At 39.7% G+C, this 20,229-nt stretch overlaps 1 protein-coding gene across 4 annotated transcripts in view; it reads left to right on the top strand.

The window, feature by feature from the left end:
- Nucleotides 1-20,229, top strand: part of ctnna2 (catenin (cadherin-associated protein), alpha 2) — a 550,144-nt gene that overhangs the window by 440,320 nt on the left and 89,595 nt on the right. For all 4 annotated transcript variants that reach the window (XM_036583115.1, XM_036583114.1, XM_036583112.1 and 1 more), the window contains one exon: nucleotides 9,398-9,550. In XM_036583115.1, coding sequence (XP_036439008.1) covers nucleotides 9,398-9,550 — 153 coding nt within the window. The remainder of the gene's footprint in view (nucleotides 1-9,397; nucleotides 9,551-20,229) is intronic.

Below are 20,229 nucleotides of genomic sequence, written 5' to 3'. Positions count from 1 at the left end.
CACAACATATTTTCTGCCACATCTTCTCACATATACATCTTGTACTGAGAGTTAAGTAATGTTATTCTGAAGGTAAACATTTTTTTCAGCACATCTTCGAGATTCAGGACTGTGTCTACTGCCGTTGTTAAAGTCTTTTAGAAACGTGTTTTCAGACTGTTGGATGTGTAATATTTGCACTTTTTTCCCCTTTTTTTTGCATAAAATGCGAACGCATGAGGACGAGAAGCACATTTTGCATTTTCTATGCACCATGGCCATATACTACGAGTTTAGGCTTGTGCGGCAGTCTTGTATGTAGCACACAGGCAGAATGTATCCGATTTTTGCCTGAAACTGGTTTAAAAGGCCCTGTACATCGAGCCCATAGTGTGTGAGAGAAAAAAAAATACCAGAAAGGTGCAGAAAGAGAGTGATACACAAAGAAAGAGATAAAAAGATGCAGAGAGACATGGAGAAAGAGGGCGAGAGACAGACACAAGTGACAGAGTGAGAGAGCGAGAAAGACTGACAGACAAATAGAGTGTCAGAGAGATAAGGGCAGAGAGTAAGAGAGAAAAAGAGTGAGTGATAGAGAAGGCAAAAAAATAGACACGCAGAGATGCAGAGAAATGCACAAAGACAGACAAAAAAGATGCAGAGAGAGAGACAGAAAAATTGACAGAGACGAAGAAATGGTCAAAGAAAGACAGAAACGGAAAAAAAATACAAAGTAGATACAGAGAGAACGGAAGAAAGGATGAATAAGAGACAGAAAGAATGTTGGAAAAATAGAGAGCGAGGGGGTAAAGAAATACAAAAACAGAAAATAATAGACAGTAGATGTAGAGAGAGAGAAAGAGACGGAAAGGGCAAGAGACAGACAAAACGAATGGAGAGAGAAACAGACAGATGGAGAAAGAATGAGAAAAGGAGACAGAAGGAGTGATGGAGAGGGAGAGAGGGGCAAGAGACATAGACAGATTAAGGAGAGGTTGTGAGGGCCTTTAAGGAGAAAGCATGGTAAAGCAGAGAAGAGCCTGATTGCATGAGCTGATGTAGAAATTGCCATGAAGGTGGCGTTGCAGCTGTTTTTGAGTTTGGATGAATGGTGGTAATTGAGGAGAGAGGGAGAGAGGGTTGATTGAGGCTAGACTGGTAGCCCAAAACGCCCGCAATTAGTAATCCCCAGACGCACATCCGTTTACTCGCTGGAGCTACGCCATGTGTTCAAAGTCCTGTCGCCCCGTTTCTAATAAATCCATCTGTCATCCCCTCTTTCTGGCACTGCATTGACTGACGGCTGACTTCAGGACAGCCTTACGGTGACATTCATTTTTCTTAGCATATGTTAGTCTTTGCTAGTTTTTCCCCATCAGTTAGGAAGAAACTTCAAAGAAGCCATTCCATTTCTCAGACTTCATTTCTGCTTCCCCATGTAGAGCTTTCATGGTTTGCATAGCACCTTTATCCATAATTACCAAAGATAGGCTCAGATGTTTACTTGTTTCAAAGATGAACAGCTGGTTTCTTACTCAGTGCCTTAACTGCTGGAGATACATTTAAGCAAGTAGTTGTATTATGCCACTGTCTTGTACTTACTCTAAGGGTTGAATGCTGTAGTAGAATCTTTATTCAGGCTGCTGAGGCCAATTGTAGGTTTGACATTAGCTCTTGTGTAAAAAGATAGAGAGACAGACAGACAGATAGACAGACACACTTCTCTCCTTATTCATAATAGCCCTGCATTGCCTAGCAGGTGATAGCATACTCAGTGGGCAGTACATTAATACAGTGGGTAGTATTTTCCCTGATTCTCTGTGCCGATAAAGCCTCTGGCTAGCCCTCCATGATTACAGAGTGGAGGAAGCGGGGGGACGCTGGGACCTCCATCTGTCATAACAGAGCCTGATAACGGGCCGGTCTGATAAAAAGTCCTTCCCCATGATGAGCCCAGTCCCATTACAGGCCCGCAAACGCCCTCATATAGCTCGCTAGCTCTTCCAGATAAGTCCAGAAGCTTGAAGCCACAAACACTACTTCCACACCTGTGGACAAGAACGCGTGCCTTAACTATCCAATGAAGAGTTTTGTAGCAGTCTCAGGCTGCAATGGTGGTTTTGTTGAGAACATGTGCCACCACACTTTCGTGGATAACCAATAGCAACTGGCCAATGTTGGTGTGGAAGCACATGCTCTTAACTAATGGTTAGGTCCTAGTCACTGGGTGTAGTATTAGTCAGGAATTACTTTGTTGTGAGAATATGCTAGGCCTCAGTTTACACACAACACAGAACTGTACATATATTTTTTGTGTAGTGAGTGCTGGTGCTAGAAAAGTGGCACAATAAAAATATTAAAGCACTGAGATTAAAACTACATAACAATACTTATATACACTAAATATTTGAATCCCAGGTGGTGGAACAATTTGCCATTTTAATTGAAAAAACAATATGAAATCCACAATATTTCATTCCTCTCAAAGGAGCTATTGAATAGCATTTTTGAAAGAAGGACAACAGCCGTCATCCACACAAGCAGAATCATATTTGTAATCACAAATTTTAAAACAGCAAGCACCTAACCTAAAGCCTAAAGGTAAATCGCAGCATTATTAAACATGTGATTCTTAATTAAATCAGTTAATTTTATTAAAGAATGTAAAATGGGCTAAAGATAGCACACTCAGCCTCAGATTCTGAATTAGGAGATGCCTTTCAGTTGATCTATTTAAAAATGTATTTTTTGTCAGCAGAAAAATTAATAAACTCCCAAAATCATTGCTTCATACATGACATTACAGCCCTAAACTAAACAATTTTTGGGCATTTTGTACTTTGCGATGCCCTTTGTGTACAAACATTTGTCAGTATTGTCACACTGTGTCTCATGTAGCTCAGAAGAGGATGGGTTCTTCTTTTGAATCTTGGTTCCTGTTGGTGGCTCTTCTGCATGCTGTTAGGAAGTCTCTCTTAGTGGTTCTTCCTCATGCTCCTGTCACTCTCGTCCTTGGCTTGCTAATTAGGGTTCTGGAACCACATTTCTGTAAGCCTATTTGAGAGCATATCTGTTGATAATAGTGATATTTAAGTAAAATTGAATTGAATTTCTCAGATGTCATCTCTTCAGGATGTATCCAGACCATCTTTTATACCACCCCACCGCTCTTTCTTGCCTTGTGCTGCCCTAGACCTCCCCAGAGATCATTAAACAGGGAAGGCGTTAAACCATCCAAATCATTTACACAAACCACAGCAAGATCAAGCACTGGGTCCTCCAGCCGGGTTTCCCGACTCTCTCTTTCTCTCGTTTTCAGCTTGCTCTCGGCCTCCTCCTTTCTTCTCCTTCTCCGCCCCTTCTTTGCTCCACACGCTGTTTCCCATATCAAAAAACGAACGTCATTACATCATTTTGATTTGCACTGCCTGCTTTGGTTCCTCACGCCCGTGCCAACCCGTTCATCTGCTGATTGCTCTTGACATTTTAATAAGAAACGTTCGGCTCTTGACCGAAAGGCTTCCACTATCAATTCAGAATCACAAATGAAACATTAGAAAAGAGGGAATTGAATGCACTGATATGAACTGGTAACGTTTTGCTGTTGATAATTGGATTCCCCCCTTCTTCGTTTTTGTATAATTGCGGGTTTGTTTTCATCCCCTTTTGAACCACAAAAAATGAATTGAAAACAAATCAGAGGGCTGGTGAGAAGTCAAAATTCAATTAATAATCTACAGTATTTGTGATCACATTCAATCTAGTTATGTAATAGGCACTAGTGCAGTTTGTGTGTGTATATATATATATATATATATATATATATATATATTAGGGGTGGGAATCTCTAGGCACCACACGATTCGATTTGATTACGATTCAGAGGGCTGCGATGCGATTATAAAACGATTATCGATGCATCTTTTTTTTCTATATAGCATTTATATTTTCTCACTGTGTGAGCTCAAGTTTCGAGTTCAAGTTTCAAGTATATTTGTCATTTGCACAACATGTCAGGACATTTATGCACTGAAATGCTTGTGGTGAGGCTCAGCTAATCACCCTACAGAAAGTAAATAAGTAAAAATAAAAATACAAGAAAAACGAACTGAAATATATTAAATATACACAAAATATACACAAAATATACACAGAATATAGAGACAATATACATTTTAAAGTGACTAAGTGACTCAGTGTTGTTATTGAAAGTGACTTGGTACTTTTAAAGCAAAGTATTTGTAATGATCCATAATGAATTTACTTCCAATATCTTTTTTATTAAAACAAATGGAAGCGATGTGGCAAGTGAACTAGAAGGCTCTCATTCAGTGCTCTTGTTTGGAGCACGAGAAGCTGCTGCTACTCATCTGCGATAAAATGCGCAGGTACGGTGAAAAAAGATCCTGTGGTGATGGACGTCCACGCAGCACGTTACAGCTATTCTACCCGTTTTCTTTACTGATTTTATAACTTCGGTTTTGGTCTCGTTGTAGAGACGGGGGGGATCGCTGTGTCAGTAAAATATCTTCGGGGTGTGTACAATATAGTGCGAAAGCCCTGTTTCGCAAAGACTGAGAACCAGCATGCAGACTGCAGGTCACATAGCAGCGATGCATTATTCGCATTTATAAGCAGCACAGTTGGTTTCCTGGTACGTTAAATCTGCAACGAGAGACTGTCACACAGTAAAAAGTGGCGAGGCTGAAGTCGCTTCTCTTTCGAACTCTCCCGTTCCACCTTAAATGGTGCAGCGTTTACATTCGGCGCCCCAGTTGGAATTTAAGGTGGAACGGGAAAATTCGAACAAGAAGCTGGAGAATAAGAAGCGACTTCAGCCTCGTAAAACAGTCGAAAGACAGTTGAAAGACATTTTACATCTTCCGCACTTCCAAGTTCTGCCTTTTTCGTTCCGCCAACATTACCTTATAAATTAAATATGTAGAAAATCGATTTTTGACATTTGTGAATCGATTCAGAATCGTTTACGTCCGCATCGCGATGCATCTAAGAATTTTTTCCCGCACCCCTAATATATATATATATATATATATATATATATATATATATAGAGAGAGAGAGAGAGAGAGAGAGAGAGAGAGAGAACCAAAGAATAATCTTTAGACATGCAATTTCCCATTTGAAATTTGCCAGACAAACTCTAATATCATCTTGAAGATCACATCATCCTCTGTAGCTTTGGTAGGCAGAGATATTTATCGCTCAAGCTTATTTAAGTATACACCCTCTTTTAATTATTCCTTTGTCTGCCTCCAAATTTGCTTTGAGTTTTGAGTCGCCGCTGCTGTGCCATCTGTTTGACAAATTTGGACAAATTGGAGGAGAGAGACAGAGATGAGGGAACAGGTAGCGTCACAAGACATCAAACTTTTCACTGCCTTTTTAAAGTCACTCAAAGCAATTTCAGGCAAAGCAGTGTCCCTCTCTCTCAGCCTATTCCAATTTTCATTTATTCTTTCTTTTTTCCCATTTACCTGAGAGATTACTTGACTTGAATTTTCCATCTTCTTTTAAAAAAGACATCAGACATGAAGAGTCCCGTCACGTGCTGCTTATTATTATTGCCAGCAACACAATTTAAAATATTATGTGCAGAGAAAAAGAAAAGAAAAGAAAAACAGTCAAGAAGTGTCACTCTTTGAACATCTAAGGGGGTGTTTGATTCTGAGCATAATGTGTTTGATGGTGCCACTTTCTTGTGCAAGTCAGGCAACAATATGAGTGTACGCATGCACTTGTCTGTGTGTGTATGTGTGTTAGAATTTCTGGTTATCACTGACACTAAAAATGATAAATATTTTTCACTCGTAGCTTTTTGAAACAAGCAGAGAAAGTCTGTCAAAAGCGCAAATTCTAAACTTTCAGTCTGTACCGCATTTGTCTTTGTAAGTGGAAGAGGACATGTATACAGTACCGTGCAAATGTCAAAAGACATTTATTTATTTTCATTCAAGACAGCATGTTAAAGTTATTCATTTTTCAGTGCCAAAAAAAAACATTTAACACCAACTGATTATAATATCAACTGTTTCTGTACTTAGTGTGTCTACCTATAGCTTCCATTGTTTTCAGGGGACTTTCAGTTTTTTAAAGAAATCTGCAGGGCTGTTTTTTGAAACCTTCAAAGTTCAGTCTCAGTTCTCTCTCAAAGTTATTTTTTAAATCATTTTTTGAACTGCAGGTTTTGAAACTCCCAGATTTTTTCTTAGATCTGATCTCCTCAGAAATATCTCTTTCAGCCATTTTAGATGTCCATGAAAACGTTACTCAATTACTAGTTAGTAATTAACTCAATACATTTCTTTTTAAAATTAGAAGGATGGAAGAGTTAAAGTGGCAGTTGGGTGCACAAACGTAGAGTGTACAAAGTAAATACTACTGGATTTGTTAGTATACCTATGCTATATTATTATTAATGTAAATGTAATTAAATTACGCTGAGCTGTACTTAAATATGTAACTACAATATTACATTTGAATAGTGTAGTGACTATAATAAATCTATACATTTAAAGCCCCCTAAAGAGTTATTCAAGCACAATTCAAGAGTTATTCAAGCACAATGCGTAGCACAATTCAAAGCTCTGTTCAATAAATTCCTACTTGAGGTCAGTGCAGGTGACAAACACAATTCATCTTACACCCAGCAAAATCTTCAAATGTTGATTTTTCAATAAAGGGATGCCTACTGCCTTCACCGCAATGACTGATTTATAAAACTGAATTGACCCTCAGCTCAGTCCAGTGCATTATGAGAATATAATGACTGGAATAGGCTTAATTAAATAGAGGGAGATGAAAACGATGATTGAACTCAATCTCCGTGAGAAGTGTAAAATGAAAATCTCTAAGGAAAGAAGGGATCAGCATGGAGGGGAGCATGAAGAAGAAAGCCCAGGGCACGGCTCATGTGTGAACATACAGCAGTCAGCTTGAAACATGACCCTTACCGACTGATCCGCTAAGCAAATACAAAAAGTATCCTTCTACTTACCACATACCAGCCTATATGTTTGTTTTCCTGTGAAAGTCATTCTGCTCTCCTTTTGTTCCGTCAAAAAGTGTGCCATGACTTCACATCCTTCACTGGAGGTTATTAGACAGGGTGACGGGCTTCATTAAAACATTTCAATTGAGTTATCGACATGCTGAGAGACGGATCATTACCTGTGTAGCGCACTCTGTTTTCCGAATTTCATGCTCAGGTGACCAGGGACCCACCAATGAGCGCTGCACATTGATTGAAATGCTGAGCTCCTACACCATGTACACTTCCCCTAGTGTGCTGTTTGGGGTAGTGGCTCTTAACTGGACTTGCCTCAGGACCCACATTTGTCTTTGCTAGCCTGTCTCTTATACCTCACCACACAAAACAGATGGTTTCTTGCCCTAAGTATTGTCATCAATGTAAGTAAAACCATAGTTTTGACAAAAAGCAAACGTGTGCAGTTTTCCCCTTGCCACAAATGTAGTTTGCTAAGACATATTTGGTGTCCAACGTTCTCCAGTTTTGCACTGAAGCCATGAGGCTATTGTAGCTAACAGTAAGAGGGTCCTCACTGTCTTTCCAGGCCTCTGTGTTCCCTGTTTCTCGTTGAAATGTTTAGGAAACAGCTCTATGTTATGCAGGCTATGTTACCTGTTTTACCTCATTGAAACTTTGTAATCAGCCCCATATTCCCAGTCAGTCCAATATTGCCAGGGCCCTAAATTCCCTCAGGAAAACATTTTCCAAATTTGACTGGGCTTAATGTAGTAAAGTGTTCCATCTGGTAAACATTTTTGCTGATGTAAGTTAGCTAAGAGCTACACAACATGCAACAATAAAAAAGAAGGGCTTTGTGTCACACTTAACCCACACAAAGCAATTATTCAAAAATTATATGTATTCTACACTCTGGCATCTGAACACTCTCAACAATCAGCTCCTTATTGCTTTCTTTATCACCTTTGCTAACCCCAAGACTCTAATCATGACCTTAGAAACCCCATTATAGATTTCTTTAATGTATTACATTGGGGATGATCTCTCATACAAAGAGCTGAGGGAAAACTGAAAAGGGCCTTGGTAATATAGGTATGCTCACAAAGTAGCTAAGTTTATAGCAACTGGCATAAGCAAATTGCAGGCTTAGGTCATCATATATTTACCATAAACTGTGTCAAATTGTTATGTAAATCTCAGATAGACCTGCTTTTGTGGTTTCTGACACTGTAAAGTTGAGGTTCTAAAATAGCTGCTGAAACTGTTTTTAGCTATGCTACGTTTATCATACTGTTTGAGAAACCGCCTAAGCAAGTCTGTTTGAGATCACTTAAGAATTCCATGTGATTTAAGGTAAGTATATGATTTAGACACAGCAATAATTGTTGAGGTATAAGCTTTAGTTGCTTGCTAGTGTTTTTTTTTGAGGTCATGCTGAGAAAAGCAGTACCAAATGGTTGTGTGTATGTATGTATTTTTATCAGGCTGATTTCATTTTCACTGTTGGCCTGTGTGTTACTGATTAGTGTCAAGCTACCAGTGACAGGTCTCAGATGTGGATTGTTTCGGAACCAGATCCACTGGTTTGTGGTCATTCTATTTCCTGCATCGGTAATGTAGGCAGCTGGTGTCCACTCTCCCGGCCAGCCGGGGCTCCAGTTCAAAGCTGGTGATGAATTTAGCTTCCTGGTAAGCCATAATTCATCATTACTGTCTCTCCTGCCCTGTCAGGCTCTTCGGTCTCTTTAATTGGTTGGGGTACTGTATGCATGCGCTTGAGTGGTTGATAATTATTGTTGGTTCGGAGCGTTCGCCCTTGTCTATCAGAGACCTGTCATCTTGCCTCCCCTGTGAGAACATTCTAGAATAATGTTTCCACTGGCTGTGATCATGACTGATGCTGACCACGCAAACTCTTCTAGCCCCTAATGCCAGTAGGGTTGTTTTATTAGCTGTTGCATCACCTCCACTTCACTAACATTACTGCAAGACGCTACAAGAACAACAGATTGTGGTTTTGTCAGTCTGCGCTGGTATCTAATAATCCAGTTACTAAAAGTGTGTGCACGTATCTTGAGTGTTTTAGCCCTCAAGGGAAGGCCACCTTTGCTAACCTAAAATGCCTGGCTGGTGTTATTTTCTGCTAGCTCATAGCTCCAGTGTCTTCAGCGCAGCTTTAGAGCTTCTACAGAATGTCCCCAGTGCCCATTTAGCAGTGTTTGGGCTATACTCTGCCAGTTTGGGCCAAAAGCACATCCGTAAACAAATATATTATGACCCACAGCTCCCTTGTAATGCTTATATAGTTGATGACAGCTCATAACGGAGACTGTTTTATAGGAGGACAGCGGTCTTGGGTCTAGGTACTGACGACTGTTATGTTGTTCCCTGTCTCTCTCTTGTCCTTTGCAGCTGAGGAAGGCCGTGATGGACCACATTTCCGACTCCTTCCTGGAGACCAATGTGCCCCTGCTGGTGCTTATTGAGGCAGCCAAGAGTGGCAATGAGAAGGAGGTGAAGGAGTACGCGCAGGTCTTCCGTGAGCATGCTAACAAGCTGGTTGAGGTAAGTCTTTGATTTTTTTCCCCTAGCACAAGAAACACCTTCCAGCGTCCATCCACCAAGTTCAAGTACTTCCAGTTGTGGCATGCAATACAATCAATGTTTTAAATTGGAAGGTTGTACAACTCCTGAATTAGCTTACACAGCTAATGTATCTAGCTAGGCTATTGAAAAGCCTCAAGTTGGCATACAAAATGCACATACTAAACCTAGATCCATTTACATGGACATCTTTGGACACTGAACATCAGTTGACAGTGAACTCAAGTGACCAGGATAAAATCAACGTGATTTCAAGTGATTTGGGCACGCATTCAGATATCTCTTGTTTTGCTTCTACAAACCTTTCTTCATACAACCAGACTCTGCACCAGACCTCAGCACAGACAACATGTCAGGGGTTAACTTTTCTTACTTCATCTTCTGACAATTCACAGCTTGATAAATTAGTCTTATCAAACAGGACTGTACAGTGCTCTCATTCGTACTTAAAACATTATGTACAAATATTTGTACATTGCTATCACTGTGCTTTGCCAAAAGATCTTATGTTGAAGATGAAACACAATAGCTTTAGTGTTAGCTCTGGATTATCTTTAGCATTAGCTCATCTGAAGGTTTGCCTAGAGCCACTCAAACCAGTCCTAAGGGACACTTAGAGTTCAGATTTTTACTCCAACCCAACTTTCAACTCAGGACCGTCAGGGGGTTCTTGAGGACCGATTTGAGAACCACTGGTGTAAGGAGTCAGATAGGTTAGGGACGCTACTACTCCACACTTTGGACAATGAATAAGGCATCCTCTGCCAAAGCTATGATTTGCCCTTTTTCTTGTGAAAGATGATTGGTCCTTATTTTTTCTGTGATGCAGCAATAGCGACTTCAGCCAATATGGCTATGGTAAAACCAGAAAACTCTGGAGACGGTAGGTGTACTACATTTTTCACCTTCCTAGTTACCTAAAGAGTGCCAGAACACTGTTCCGGATCGCTCCAGCTCCATTTAACTCCTGAGCATGACTCAGTAGTGCTTGTTTCAGTAATGACAAATTTGCATTCAGACTCATAGCATGGGATCACATAAGGAAATGTCTCAGGCGGTTCATGACACCCCTTGTTCTGTGACCTCCGAGTCACCGCCTGGATCTGTTCTTCAAGAGATACGGCGGTCGGCTAAGCAGCTTAAGGAGACGCGATGCTTATCCGCAACTTGTGCGACTGATATGTCAACCATGTTAAAGGCTCAGCGATAATGTATACCCTACTGAGACATGCTCTACACATCGACCGCCGCTTTTATTCCATGTAGCAAAGCGGCGTCAGATAAATGTATGTATTTCTGCTCTCAGCTTCTCTCCCTCCATCTGAGACACAAATACACATACACGTACATACTCACCAAGTCTAGAGGACAGATTCAGAGCTGAGCTTCTAGACTTCATCAAATAAAATGTTCCTCCAGCAATATGATCTCAGAATAGAAAGGCGTGCGGGCAGCTGGCTGCTGGCTCCCCCACTGCTTGATTGCAGAGGGATCGATATGAGCCACTGTTCCAGACTGGGGTCAAGGAGCTCCATGAGACTGAAGCTGCTGGCTCTGCTGGAGCCTGTGATGCAGTGTCTATAATGTGACTTCACTTGCACTACACAAATACACTACAAATACTCTTTATGATGTTTGTTATAATACTCATTATAACATTCTTCATAATGCTCTTTATAATGCTTATTATAGTACTCTTTATAATAATCTTTTAGATACTCATTATAATACTCTGTAATACCCACTGTAATACTCCTATAATATGTATAATAGTACTCTTTAATACTGTATAATACTCAGAATTCTCATTATATTACTATTTGGCATACTCTGTATAATACTTATTAATTATAAAGTGGATTACTGCTGTTACTACACATTATTCCTCACTCACTATTACTAATTCGCTATCTATTTGTACCCCTCTCCAGCTTTTTTCTCCTTTTGTTTATCTTTCTCTCTCCCTTTCTCTCTGTGGTATGACTATGAACAGGAGATCCAGGAGATTATTTACACATTAGTGTTGTACAGGAGTATATTCTGTGATTTACATATACAGAGGAACATTCAGCCCATGCAAATGAACATGAACATTTTGTTGGTCTGATCATGCTAGAGTCTCTAACAGGTTACTCCTGAGACTGTCTGCATGTCTTTTTTTAGTACTTATTGTATTTCCTCACCTGTTCTGTATGTTTACATTCGTTTCTGTGTTCTGCGTCTCTTCCTCCTCCAGGACACACTCTCTTTCTTTATCTCCATAGCTCTGTGTTCCCTGCTTCTATAATGCCTTAATGGCTGCTGCTGTCTGTGTAAGAGCTTGTTAAATTATTTGCAGTGCCGTGGCACTGTGAGGATGAAGGCTATTAGGGTAAGGCTAGTGACACACACACACGCACACACACACACACACACACACACTAGGGCTGTTCACAGAAGACTGTCAGTGGGGAACTGGCTTACTCTGTTGTTGCTTAAAGCTTTGAGACCTCTGAACTTTATGTCTCACACTAATTGAACCACTGCTTTGGTAGCTATACACTGACAAATGTGTCGAGACACATTAATTCATACCATTACTCAACCTGTACTCATTTTTTTAAAGTTAATGTATCATTTTTAGATTTAGATTTTTAGATCTAGATTAATGAAGTTAATTTGGCAATGCATTCAATTTACATTACACATTTTTTTTTTAAGTATATTAGGGTCATTCTACCATTGTGTTGGCAGATGGCTAAGCCATGTTAATACGCAATTCAAGCGTAAAACGCTGTCTATTGTATTGAATGACATCAGTCAATATGTAACACCACTCACAAAATTGCTAAAATCTGGGCTTTTCAAAAATATTGTCCACTGCCATTTACAAGTCAAATTGTATGTGTAAAAATGACAAATATTGCATTTCATGGTGTTATTTTATTTCCATTTTTAAAATCACTTAACATTGCATGAGTAACACCACTAACACAATCTGGTGACAGACACATGAAGCTCTCAGTATTATGACAAATTTATCAGAAATATTTTCCTAACTGTGGACTTCTCAGAGTTAATCTTTCTTGTTTTGAGTTATGCATACAAAAAGTGGTTCAAAAAGACCTTCCTGCTTCTAAATGATAAGTCTGTAACATTAATGACAGGAAATCTTGGGACAAAATTTATTATCAGAATAAAACTATATTTTTACATCTAACATGGGGCAGATATTTTAATGCATTTTTACAAATTAAACTGAAAATCAAGCAAAATTGTTGTTTCACATTGAAATAATTTGTGCCTGTGAAGTCACTGCTGTGATGTGCTGTTTTTCATGAACAACATGTCTAGGAAACAGAAAAATAAAAATTCAAGTTTTATCAATTATCATAGTTTTTTAATGGTTAATTTAAGGATAGAACAGGTAATACACAGAAATCTATGCTGTGGTTTATTCTTATTTTGAACTGATTTTCATGGGTTCAGATTTGTGGGACTCCATTTGAGCTGTGGGACATCAGTTTAGAGTCTAGAAGTTTAAAATCTGCGCTTCGTGCAGAATGTCTCCAGTTGTTTCAGTGAGTTGTGAGTGAGAAGAAATCAATATCAAATGACATGTTTTTATCATTCCAGCTATAACAGTGGCTTTCAAGAGGTAAAAGCTGTTTGGGTTGAGTTGCGCTAAGTTTTGGCAAGGGCAGGAGGAGTAGGGACACTTGGTCCTTCCGGAGAGCTACCAAAAGTAGGTTTGGCTCTGAAAGCCCCAGTTTTAGTGTCTTAAGTGGGACATTGTGATCTCTTGAGGATGGGGGGTCACAGGCGCAATAGTTTTTGACTGAAATGCAGCATGGTGTCAGTCTTAATACTGCCGTATCCTGACATGCTTCGTTTTTAAACTCTGCTCAGGCTGTAAAATAAGGCCAGTCTAATGGGAACTCTTTTCTTATTTACTTTTTTTTTTTTTGATCTAATAGAGACCATACATGCTTAATAATATCATTGTTTTATGTTGTAAATGCACCAGATTTAGGCAAATGGCTATTTTTTAATCAGATTGTATGAGATGTAGCTCATTGAAACAGAGAAAGTATGTCAGAAGAGAGGATTCTTAACTGTTAACCGGTACCACATTAGTAGAAGAGGAAATTATCATTATAAAGAAAGACTACAATATGATGATAGTCCTGTTTTACAGAAAGAAATATTTTTGCTATTGCTTAATATTGGGGAAAGCAAAGCTAATTAAATTAGGCCCACAGCTCTAATGCGGTAAATGAATAAAACCTTTCGTTTCCAACCATACACATGTAACTTTCTCTGTCATTTTTGCTACAGTCATACTGCAGTGCTTTTCTCGCAGTGGTGTCACGTTCAGTACAGCTTCAAATGACAAGCCTTTCATTACAGAACTTTCAGTCTGATGCACAGAATTCAAATGCTGCATCCAGCAAATGGGCTTGCTTGAAGGAAAGAGGCTTGAAACTTTTGGCTAGCAAGTTTTGTTAGTTACACATCACATTCCTTTAAAGTTGCTAAAGTTTCAGCTGGATTAGTTGTTACGCTAGCTATCTTATGTGCTGTATTAACTACACACTAACCAACCATTTCCAGTTGTTTTGCTTCTTTCCTTTAAACACCACAGTTACCGCGTGTTGCTCTTTCTGAAGATCTTTCTATAAATAAAGGCTCATTATTTGAAGCCTTGTTAACACTGACAGGTTTTTAGTAGGGGTTTACTCTTTGTGCAGCGTGACACTTGCAGCTAAAAATGAAACCAACTTAACATTCTCTGCTCAAGACTCAAGACATGAGACCTGAGACTCGAACTTGCATACCAGAGACTCAAGACTGGACACTGACTCACATGAACTCAACCGTGAAAATCTTCTGAAGCCTGTTGATGCAGAATATAAATCAAATGTAATGCATTACACACATCACTATGTAATTAAATAGCTTAATTACATTGGAATATAACAGGAAAACTCTCTTAAAATACTCTCTTAAGGATTAAAAAATAAGAGTAAAAATCTCTTAAAATACAGTGTAGCACAGAGCTGTAATAGTCGAAAGTTAGCCTGATCAATGGTGTGAAAAAAGGAGGAGGTAGTTAAACAGCAGGCTGATTGCTGTGTGCAATGTTGTTTTTTTTTGTCACTGAGCTTGTTTTGATGGTGAATAGGCTTTGTCTGTCTTTTCATCAGCATGTACAGGAGTGTGTGAGCTCTTCCTAATCTCATCTCTCTCCGTCTCCTCCTGATCAGGCGGAGGATCACGCTAATTAACAGATGCGTGCACTTACTGGCAGAGAAAGAGAGAGACAGACAGAGTGCCCAGCAGCCAGAGTGAGCAGACCTTGTGTGTGAGTTTGGGGAAATATTTATGATGCAGATTATGTGACCTTAATTAGCCAAGATTGCGCTGGAGGTTGGAGAGGTGTTAATAAAATGAAGGGGGCTTGCGGGGTGAGGGGCTCATCTCTCTCTCTCCCTCTCTCTCCTTCTTTCACCTGTGACATCACATTATGGGGGACAGTCCTTATTTATTTATTTATTTATTTATTTTAAAATCTTATGAAACTCCGTTAACACTGTTATGGTTGAGGTAAGGATTAGGACTAGGGTTAAGACCCAGTCACGCTATTTCAGTGGAATTTGTCATTTTGAGCGGTTTCACAACATTTTGCGAGCTAAACTTTGTGTCAGATCGGTGACCAGTAATGCTGCCGTGTTGAGCTGGAGTTGCATCCTTTATTGTAGCGGCGCTGAAAACTCATAACATTCCTACTGACTATACATAAGCACATAAAAGAGAGACTGCATTGTATGCAGTCAGTCAGAAGACTATAATGGGTATAACTATGTTTTGTGATTTTACTGTTAATGGTAGGTGAGTTAGCTAGCTTGCTAACTCCAATGTTATCTCCTTTATTAAAGACAGCTTAACACACCAGTTATTCCACTGTTGCTAACTACACGTGTAATCTCCTCTTTTTTACTACAACATAGTGTGCAGCGTTATGTTCTTTAAAGTATATAATTAGCTGGTATATTTATGTTGACTTTTATGTTTTTAATGTTTATGGTTAGCAGGTTAGGATTAGAATAACTATTACATTTACAGTAATTGAAAAGTTGAATTTAGGTGTATTTAAACTACATGTATTTTAATGTAAATTAAAGACAAGATGTAATCTATACATCTGCAGTGGACCATCAATAACACAGGACAGCATGTGGACCTGAAAAAGATATTTGTTGCTCATAGTTCACACTTTGCCTTTTCATTGTTTACCTCCATAGCTACTGAAACACACAGAGTGTGTCCTCCAAACCACTGGCTATTTAAATTTCATCCCACTCATGTCCTTGTGTGCATTAGACTCCTAAGCTACCAGACCAGCTCTCACTGATTGCTGCTGATACTTTTTTTTCTTTTCCCACTGTTCTCGGATCAGCTCTTCTGCCCTGACTCCCACCCTCAAGCACCACGAAAGAAACCACAGAGCTGACCACAGATCAAAAGTGAAGGGCAGCTTCTCGCTCATTAAAATGTGAGTGGTGGATAATGATGAGAGCCTCTCTCTGACCTGCCCGTGCTCTCCTGAGGCCACACTCTCTTCAAAGTGTTTGGTGCCCATGACGGCCCGCTGCGTCTCAGCCTCTCTTAATTGACGCTCTCCCCTATTTATCTTTTGCTCATTAACACCATTCCACCGTCTGGTAATTGCATTACCACTGACCAAAACCTTGACATGCTTTCGGTAATTGAAACACACAGGCTATAGAGGATATTCATCCCAGTTGAGATGAGGAATTTTCTTTTTTTTTTCTTTTTTTTTTCTTCTTTGAGGTGAAGTAATCATGGCCATTGCGTCGACAGGGCCTAGCACTGTTGAATAGTTGGTGGGGCTTTGCATAGGGTCAACAATAATTAGATTTTTTATTTTTTTTTTTCCTCATTGACTTCCCCTTAACTACTAAACATTGCATCCACATCACACATACGTAGCACATTAGTAGAGTACTCACTTGTTGAAGTGTGGGCTGTGGTAAGTATAAACATTGACTATGTATCCATTACTTTTAGGTTTGTGGTAACCCGGATTTATTTGAAGTCTACAGACCAGGGCAAGAGAGAGAAACGCTCGCACAAAGGATGCTTCAGAAAAGGGAATTTATTGGCTAAATATCAAACTACTTTTGGACTACATTCAGTGATAAACAATAGAAAATAAAACCAGAAAACAAAACAAAACAAAGTGATAGTAATGAAAGACAAATTAGCTCGAGTAAGTTAGAGTGATTCACGGCTAAAAGGTATGAGGCAGTGTGGTTTGGGAAGTCGCTTGGGAGAGCCTCTAGTGAATTAACCTAAGCCTGGACGGGAAGAACTATATGGCTGGATGTACCTATTAAAAGTTCTCTTATTAAATAAATTGATGGAACCAGCTTACGTTGGGAGTCGGGGGCTGACTTCAGGAGGGGTCGTCTCAGGACGGACTCGATCGAAGGCTGGAGCTCACGCGGTGGTTCCTCTCCTCGCTGGCCGTAGATGCTGCATCTCCGTGCGGGCACACGCCTTTCCGTCAGTGATTGGGCTGTGATTGAGGTGTTTCGTGGCCGTCTGCCGGTGGAGCTTGGGCGGCCTTTCGATGGTCGATCTGTTCACAGATCAGTGCGTGGCTCTGGGTGCGATGCTGGGTCTCCGTGGTGTCAGAACCGCTCCCACTCCGCTGGTGAGGTTCAGGTTGCAATCAGGGTTCTGAGGCTGGTGATACTAATTTAACTAAGTACCTCTCTTCAGCAGAATCGAAAGTTATGGATATATTCTCCCTGGCCAGACAAGAAATATCCACCTTCCTTCTCTGAGGGTGGATTAAACTTAAGGTGTGTAGACGAACAGGCAAGTTACAAAACAAACAAAGGTTTCAGATCTGAAAATTTAGCGTTCTGATACTTCTGACTTGTCTTTCTGACCAAGGCCGGCACAAACTTAGAAACTTAGCTGTCCTTTTGTTGCGAACGCAGGAATCTGAACTGCACCCCCCAAATTTGCGGTGCACTCTGGTTTTGCTCGGCTGGAGGCCCTACCCTTTGGAGGTGGAGCCAGAGTGCTGATGGGTTCTCCCCACCTAAGGTTAACTAGCTAACTGTTTCCAACTCTGATTGGTTGTGCATAATTTTAGGAATGCCTTCCCCAGAATCACTGCCTCTTTTGTTTCAGCTAGTTTAAACAAAGAAAAAGAAACATTCCTATATCATCATATTGGTTTAACTTTCAAAATCAAGGAATGACAACTAGGATATTCAGGCATGTTTCTAAAAGAGAGTTTAACCCTTGTTACCTGATAAACATATGTCAAAGAACACAGGTAATATTTGCCTATCATATCTGAATATGACCCAATGCATGAACAATAAAATCGACAATAAAAGGAAAGGAACAAAGGAAGAAAAGAAAAGAAAACCACATTCAGGATACATATTGGTCAATGGTCTAAACTCATAGCAATTAAATGGTTGGGCCTGTCTGTTATCAAAGTTATACTCTATGTATTTCTAGTACTTAATAGTAGAAAAAGATACAGGTAATATTTAGGTACTACACAACAACAAGATTAATACAGCAAGTAGTATTGCTTACAGATTATACAAATGTTGATAATCAAGCAGACAAAGCAAGAAGTTTCTTGGGTTCCTTATACGCACAAGTCCTTATGGTGGTGATGTGGTAATTTGCGGTTTCACCCCTTGGTTGTGCTGTGGGTCCATGCTGGAGATCCCTAGGGAATTTAGAAAGTTGAAATTTGCCGTCCAAAGTCGTACGAGTTCCGTTCTTGGCATGTCTAGTTTAGTTAAAAAGAGTTCTAACGAATGGTTGCAGTTTGGAGTGGACATATACCTTAGAAATGTACTTTCTGTTACTTAAAGATAAAGTTGTCCACAGGACTTTGGAGGGCTATGTGGCCAATATTCCAGGGAGGTGTTGCCCCCTGGGTCGAGGGAGAGGGGTGCTGGTTCTTGGTTCAGTCGTACTGAGTTTGGGGGTTGGGAGTGTTAAGTGACAGATTTACACTTTCAACTCCAGACTTGCTGGAGCCAAAAGGCCCTTAACTTTGTGTTGTTGATATGTTAGAAACACTCAGCCTGGGGGTAAAGTTTCAGCCAGTGTTCACTACATAAGCTAGCATCAGTTGATGATCAGTAGTGTCACTTTTGCAGTTTACTTTTGCAGGGTGTCAACCAATGACAATAGAACAGACAAAACCTCTCAAATGATTGCAAACAGGAGATCAGAACTGATTGTCTAGTTAGCATGCCACTGTACTGTCCACTCTGCAGCAATTTAAACGACATGCTACCAGTTTGCGTGCTAGAAAGCAAATATGGCAACTGTGCTGTCCCCTCTGCTAGTGTTTACTTTTGTTGCTGACTGAAAACCATTTGCAGTCAGCATGCACAGACAACAAGAAAATCACATATTGTTAGCTTACGTTAGCTTCCTGAAAGTATATATCTAGTTTGGTTAAGAGAGGCAGCGATTCATTATAGGCTTGGGACCTCCAACACTTGCAGAAAATGTATCTTGGAATGTGGCACTACAAGTAAAATCAAAGGTTTGAGGGGCTGCTGGCAGAAACATCTCAACACTTTTGAGAATTGGAATACCCTTCAAGGGGGTGGTAGATATCCCTCCAGGCAGAAGTCTGGGAATACATTTCTTTTTGGGAATCAGAATGCAATACCTTTTTTTGTCCATTTAGAGAACTAATTTATTCCACGCTGACATTTAATGTTCTGCCTAATGAGTCGCAAGATAACACATATGATCTCATGACCTCTGTGCTCTTATGGTAAAATCTGTTATTATCATTTTCACTTGAGGATACTGTGGTTTCAAAAGTGACGCACACACATCTCTGATAGCGCTTCCAGCCTTCCCACCCCCAAAAATAACCATCAAGTTTGAGGTTTAAGCCCAATCCCCGAGTGTGCCACATGCAGTCTTTGCTTTCCTCATTAATTTGAGGTCTCAGTAGCCCTTGCTTTATGTGCAATCTGTTTGTACAGCATCCCTTGATAACATTTTATCCTCTTGTAAGGCTTTTGTTTGCATATATTTGAATACTTTTATAGACCCCCTCTCCTTTTCCTTTTCATGTTGTTTTTTGTGAACTTTGCGTTTGTTCTCTGTATTTTTTTAATTTTTGCATTTTTTATTACTATTTAAATGCTTTATTAATAATACATTGTGTTGATCTTTGTTCGTCTGTGGAGAGTTTTTGTCTTTGTGCTGAACGAAACCTAGTGGTGCTGCATACATAAGATGCAAATAGTACGATTTCAAGTGTTATTGTTAGCTCACAAATGCTTTCACAGCAGGGCTACCAAAGTTTTCCAACTTATTGTTCATCACTTAAGTATATTCTTAAATCTTTTAGAAGACTCAATAGCCTGCTATATTTAGTGATTTATTTCATTTCCAACCATAAAATGCAAAAGTCCTTGAAAAATACTACAGACACTTTGTTATTATTCATTAGTAATTGCCAGTGTTTAGAAAATTAACATTATATGGGTAGCATGGCTGCAGAGAGATCAGCCAGTTATACAGTTCCATAAAAAGTATTTGCCCCTCACCCAATTTCTTCTATT

The sequence above is a fragment of the Colossoma macropomum genome, unplaced genomic scaffold, assembly GCF_904425465.1.
Source record: "Colossoma macropomum unplaced genomic scaffold, Colossoma_macropomum, whole genome shotgun sequence".
NCBI lineage: Eukaryota > Metazoa > Chordata > Actinopteri > Characiformes > Serrasalmidae > Colossoma > Colossoma macropomum.
This window is presented reverse-complemented; position numbering and strand designations above follow the sequence as displayed.